Genomic DNA, 6,455 nt, shown 5'->3' on the forward strand with positions numbered 1-6,455 from the left:
TTTTTTATGCAGTTGTAAAAACAATATAAATATTTTCTTCAGCCTATAAAAATTCTGTGATAAGATGAAAACTCTCAAATAACAATTAAAGAAAAGATTAATATTAAAAGAACATTTTTTTTTCATAATTGTAATGTAAATATAATAATTCACTAATTGTAATGTAAATATAAATTTTATTTTAATACAATCACTGATAATTAGATATTAGGACTTATTTTGCATGCATTTATATAATAGCATATGTTAATTCAATGTTTCCAACGTCCTACCAAAGGAAACTTCTCATGACACTTCGTCTGGTAGTTGATTGTGATATTTTTTTTACTTTATTTTAGCCCCTTACAGAAGACCAAATCGATATATTAACTTTCCATATCTGTTTGTAACATTAGAGTCAAATCCATATCAATAGAAGCCTAAATGCATTGCAGTTTTCAAGATAAGCACCATAATTGATTCCTACAATCTATAAAAGAAAATTTATAGCAAACTTGTTCACAGTTCATTACCAAAATATATAACAGGGGTCTGTCCAGACATTTTGTAAAAGGTCAGTTTTAGTAAAATTGTGAAAAAAATTACTCGTAATTTGTGAATATAAAATAATGCTAAGTCACATTCTTTCAACAAGGGTCCGCTTTTGTGAATTTGTGAAAATAGGGTCTGTTATTGCAAAAAAACTTTTTCAGGGAGTTTTTAAATTGTAAAGACATACAAGATTACGCTCATCACTGTAAAATTATAATTAAAAAATTAAATTTTAAAAAATACACAGCAAATGCTAAATTAATGATGCAACATACAAATATTTTGGTATTTAGCCTATACTGCTAAATGCAGAATATTTATTTCGAACAAATAAAGGAAGAAGCGTCTGCCAAAGACAAAATTTAGTTTGTTTACATCTGCCCTTGCTAGGAAGGGTTTATTCGATTAACAAAACAATAATGAAGATAAACAAATCTGTGAAGGGTCCGATTAAAAGATAAATTATTTTGTGAAGTGTCCGTTTTTAAGTTAAAATGTTTTGTGAAGGATCCGTTTTTATGAAAAGATATTTTGTGAAGGGTCCGTTAATGGACCCAAATTTCTTCTAAACAGACCCCTGTAAAAGCAATAATAAAACACACTAAATTAACTTTTTTTTAATGCAAATGTAGTATAATGTATAAACTATTTCCAAATTGTAATTAATGCAAATTTCCCTGATTATATAACAGTCGTGAGCAGCTGATGCAATTCTAAGTTTAAAACTGTTAATGTTCAACATCATAGTCTAGTCATTTTGAACCCAATCCAAAGAAAAGGTAACTCCTTGATCAACTCTTGGGAAAAATTAGAATTACAGGGGCATTTTTTTGGTGGAACTAACACACGCATTTGCATTCCATGGGGAAGAAAACCACAAAAATCTCCTATGGTTAGCCTGACAACAAGGGGATTCCATCCTATGGTCAGTCTACCACTGAGGATATTTCACGTCCATTAGTTATGTCAGTCTTGGATAATTACTATCATAAAAGGGTTTTGACAGTATTAACAACTTTTTGTCAGTTTCAATTACGTAAATATTTATTAGGTGCAATATAAAAAAAAGAAGTTGATGCAAAACTAATTACCCAGGAAAAATAACACAAGAAAAGTACTTTGATAATACATGTAATTTCCCTTTTTTTGGATATTTGTTTGCTGTGAAATAAACTTTGGATACTTAAAAATCATTAATGACAGACATTTGCTCATATTTGTAAAAAAAAAAAAATTCTCTCAAAATTTTAGTAAAATTTAACTGGCATGTACTTATTTGAGAAACTTACAACTCAATATCTCAAAGCATGTCTTTTTTTGTCACAGAAGCTTAGAAATGATATAGAAAATTAAGAATAAAGCTAACTGAAAATTAATCAGAAATCAGAAACAAAAAAAAACTTCAAATGATATAAAATTAATAAGAAACACTATGAAGAGAAATAGAAACTATTGCCTTATTTAAAACCAGGCGACAACAGTTAGAGTTTAAATGTAAACAATGCAATGCAATATCAAACAAACAAAAACCTAACAATTCGAAACCCATTATTTCCTAAACAAAATTCATAAATAAAACATTAAAAATAAGATTATTGAGAAAGATAATTAACACATTAATCAATCAATAAAACCAATAAAAAAAACAAGAAAATAGTATTCTAAATTTAGATGTTTGTATTTATAAGTAGAATAATTTATCAAAATGTAAACATACCAACTAGACATAGCTAAACAAAATTAAAAAAGAAGACAGGACAACAATCCCCTCACATCGTCATCTATTCACAAGTCATTAAAGTTGACCTACCGGTGTCGTCGGTAGTTGCTTTTTTATGCGAAGCACTATCGCATTTATCATTATTTTTTTATTATTTAATAATTTTATAACCTATAGTTTCATATTTAAAAGAGTTAAATGCCATATTTACAACAGACTGTTGCCACAACATCCACAATAAAAGTTGTCAAAATGTATTAGTGAAAACAAGGTTGAAGCTAGTGGTTCATTTTCAATAGTGCAAAGGTCCCGCAGTGAACTGTGATCGGTGCACGGTTCCCAGTAGATCACCGAAGTCAAGCATCACTGGCTACGGTCAGTGTGCGGGTGGGTGACCACTTGCATCAATCTGCGTGGGGACCGAGGGTGTGCGGTATTGGTCCTCGTTAAACTGTGTTACCGTAAAGTGCTCAACTTCGCGCGCAGGTCGTCGGGCTACCGAAGCGGGGTAGCCATCCCCTCCGCAGAGGATCAAAATTGTGATGGCATATCTTCGGATCATCCTCCAGGATGTTTCCCAGACCGTCGCCAATAGCCCATTGTGCAGCTCTAGTGCGACGTAAATTAACAACAACAATCAATGGTGCAAAGTGCTTCTTGACTTTGAGTGCAGAGGTCGTCGGGCTACCGAAGCGGGGGTGCCATCCCCTCTGCAGAGAATCAAAATTGTGAAGGCATGTCTTCGGATCATCCTCGAGGATGCTTTCCAGACCGTCGCCAATAGCCCATTGTGCAGCTCTAGTGCGACGTAAGTGAACTACAACAACAAATCAAAGGAGCTGTTGTTGGTGGTGTTAATTTACGTCACACTAGGGCTGCACAATGGGCTATTGGCGACGGTCTGGGAAACATCCCGGAGGATGATCCGAAGACATGCCATCACAATTTTTATCCTCTGCGGAGGGGATGGCACCACCGCTTCGGTATAGCCCGACGACCTGCGCTCGAAGTAGAGCACTTTACGGTAGCACAGTTTAACGAGGACCCATACTGCACACCCTCGGTCCCTACGCAGACTGATCTAAGTGGTCACCCACCCGCACACTGACGGCAGCCAGTGATGCTTGACTTCGGTGATCTGCTGGGAACCGTGTCTTAACGAATAGTCCACTGCGGGACAAATCAAAGGTGCAAAAAAGCATATAAATTTTTCCATACCACTTTAAAATAGTAGTTTAGAGTCTAAATTGATCGAAATTAATTCTAAATTAATGATATGGTATATATCTATGGCTATATAGACAGTTATGAATGAACAAAATTCATGAAAATACTTTTCGTGCATATGAAAGAGACATTTAATGTATATGCGTTGATTGTGTCGGTCATATTAATTTTTTCGTAGATGGTTAACCTATATGTTTTTTTTTTTCCTTTTTTCTCTCGAAAGCAAACATCCTTTTACATTCAGAAAATAAGCGTAAATGGATATAAACTAGGAAGTCAGAGGAAAGGACCACAAAAGGCCAATGACTCACTCAGAATTTTCAATATGTGCTTTGCATCTGATAGTGATCGGGGAAAAAAAAATCTGCCTCAATAAAAAATAATTTTTTATCGAATGACCAATTCCAATACCAATTATACCCGACAGTCAACTCCGAGGCACGATAACTCAGTAATAAAGGCACCGAACTGTCATTGTGAAGAATTGGGATTCGGCTGCAGCTTGAAACCTACCAGCTGTGCAGAAAATAAAAATGGGCAAAGCTCAGAGTTAACCACATTAACACCATCTCGTAATTGTGAAATCTTAACCTTCATAAGCCTCTTGGCTCACTATGGGCTGCTGCAGGAATGCTTTTTTACCAGTCAACTGTAGGGATACAAAAGATAAACTGGACACAAAAATATTTTATTCCTATCCAACTCCATTTACCCATTTCTAGGTGCGAATTAATCCAGTTCATGTGTCATATTTCTTATCTAGTACTAAATTTTAGCAATTACGAATATATTACTCCTCTCAAAAAGAGGTCCTTCAATTTTTCTTTTCAAAATTTGTTACGAGGGGTTTTGATTCCTCCATTTTTGCTATAAAATGCAACACTTCATCCTACCCCACTTTTGTCCCATGTTTTATTTTACATAAACATATAATTGCATTCAGAAACAAAGCACTACACTATCATATTTCAAGTGACGTTAGTTTAACATAACAATGCGTACTTATCTTGTTGAAAGAGAAAAACAAATAAATACAAATATTTAATCTGCAGAATTTAAATGTTTTTATTTCCACACTTCTTGCTACTTCAACTCTTTTTTTTCTTCACAAACTATGGTTATTTCAAGAGTTTTATTCCTCCACATTCAAGTACAGGCAACTCCTAAACAAACTAGAAATGAAATTGTTTTAACATTAATTTTTTTCTGGGAGTTCATGATGGTACAACATAAAAATTACCCCCCTTTCTACAATTCAAATTCGTAAGAATGGCCCCTTTACGAAATTTCTCTTTAAAACAATGATCGCACAAAATTGTTCCACATTGGATATTTGGAAAAAAGATAGGAAATGGCGTGATTTTATGACAGCCTCTTCACTAATCGAACGCGTCAAAACTCTAATTCGAAATTCGCGTGTTAAAAATATCGGAGTTTGGGAAATCATTATGAAAAAAAGGAGAATGACAGAGGGTACTTCATAATCATCCAACAACGTGAAGATACGGCGAAATTATAACGAATCAAAGAATGATAACTTAAAATTTAACGTCGTAATAAAAATATCAAAATTAGAAAAACCATGTGAAAAGGACCGACAAAATGATAAATAACTGCCGAAAAAACTATCACCAAACATAGTGACTTTAGGATTAAATCATAACGAATCGAACCCGTCAGAAAGCTATAATACGAAATTTGCACTTCGTAGTAACCTGTATTAAGAAGATCGGAAAAGGCCGAAAAGCTAAATAACTGACGAAAAAACTAATAAACGATGTGAAATAACAAAGGGATTGTCCCAAGTCGAACGCATTTAGAAGTAATAACTGAAAATCGAATTTCGCACGTCGTAATAACAACGTATTAAAAATATCGGAATTTGAAAAACCATATGAAAAAGGTCGAAAAAATAATAAATAACTGCCGAAAAAGCTATCAAACGATATGAAATTACAACGGAATTGTCACAAAGAGGACACATTAAAAAGTGATAACTCAAAATCGAAATTCACACGTATCAATAACATCGTATTACTGGATTTGAAAAACCACGTTAAAGGAGTAAAAAAAAAAAAAAAAAAGATAAATAACTGCTGATTAACTACGATGTAATCATCACGAAACGAACTCTTCGAAAAAAGTGATGCCTCGAATTCGAATATCGCAATAACGTATTTATTTATAGGAACTCATTTGAAAACCATTGTGAAGCGGCTAAAAAAACGATCGAAACACACGTGGGTTCACAAAAAAACGGAATGTTCTTTATTAATAAAAAATTTTTTTCCACAAAAATGGGCCATAAAAAATAAAATCTGGATTGTGGATTAATCCCAGGATATTATTTCCATGTGGAAGAGCAATAACCATGCTTCCTGCGAGTTCTTAATTCATTTATCCAAATTGGGTGATATAATGAAATTTACAAATAAAAAACATTAATGATTTGTAAGAGATTGTAAAACCCTATTTATCCCAATAAATTTCTCAATCAAGAATATGAATAGGCAATCTTAAGTCCACCTACCATTCTATCTGTTATGGAGTCTAGGAATCACTAACACTTTCCCAGTTGAAAACATTTTAAGTCGCAAAACCATGACATGTTATGGTTCTGTGAAATTTGGTAGAAAACGTGTTCAACGGCAAATGTTGTCATAATTGAACATCGCTAAATCAAAATCCCTGAATTTTCCAGATTTTGACTAAAAAATGTTAAATTTCTCGATTTTTTGGATTATTTCCAAATTTCCTGACTTTTCCAGGTAGCATAGCAACCCTGAAATCAGGAGGTCCACCAAAAATTAAGACATGGTACGAAAAAAACCAATAGACTCATTCAACTTCAGGACTCTGTATCTTAAAAAGAACAAAAGATGTAATTGTTCTATACTATTCAAATAAGGTCTTCATACAAATACATACATAGAAGGTCATCTAACCATCTAGTCTAATGTGGCAGAAGGATAGATAG

General features: G+C 33.4%; 1 protein-coding gene across 1 annotated transcript in view; it reads right to left on the reverse strand.

The window, feature by feature from the left end:
* The window catches only part of kel (kelch protein), a 31,364-nt gene extending 28,883 nt beyond the window's left edge, over positions 1–2,481 (reverse strand). Inside the window, exon 1 of the mRNA XM_016049651.5 lies at positions 2,249–2,481. Coding sequence (XP_015905137.3) covers positions 2,249–2,259 — 11 coding nt within the window. The 5' untranslated portion in view covers positions 2,260–2,481. The remainder of the gene's footprint in view (positions 1–2,248) is intronic.
* Positions 2,482–6,455: the final 3,974 nt, after the last annotated feature.

Source organism: Parasteatoda tepidariorum, chromosome 6 (genome assembly GCF_982258835.1).
Source record: "Parasteatoda tepidariorum strain Cologne lab strain chromosome 6, Ptep-v5.0, whole genome shotgun sequence".
Classification (NCBI taxonomy): domain Eukaryota; kingdom Metazoa; phylum Arthropoda; class Arachnida; order Araneae; family Theridiidae; genus Parasteatoda; species Parasteatoda tepidariorum.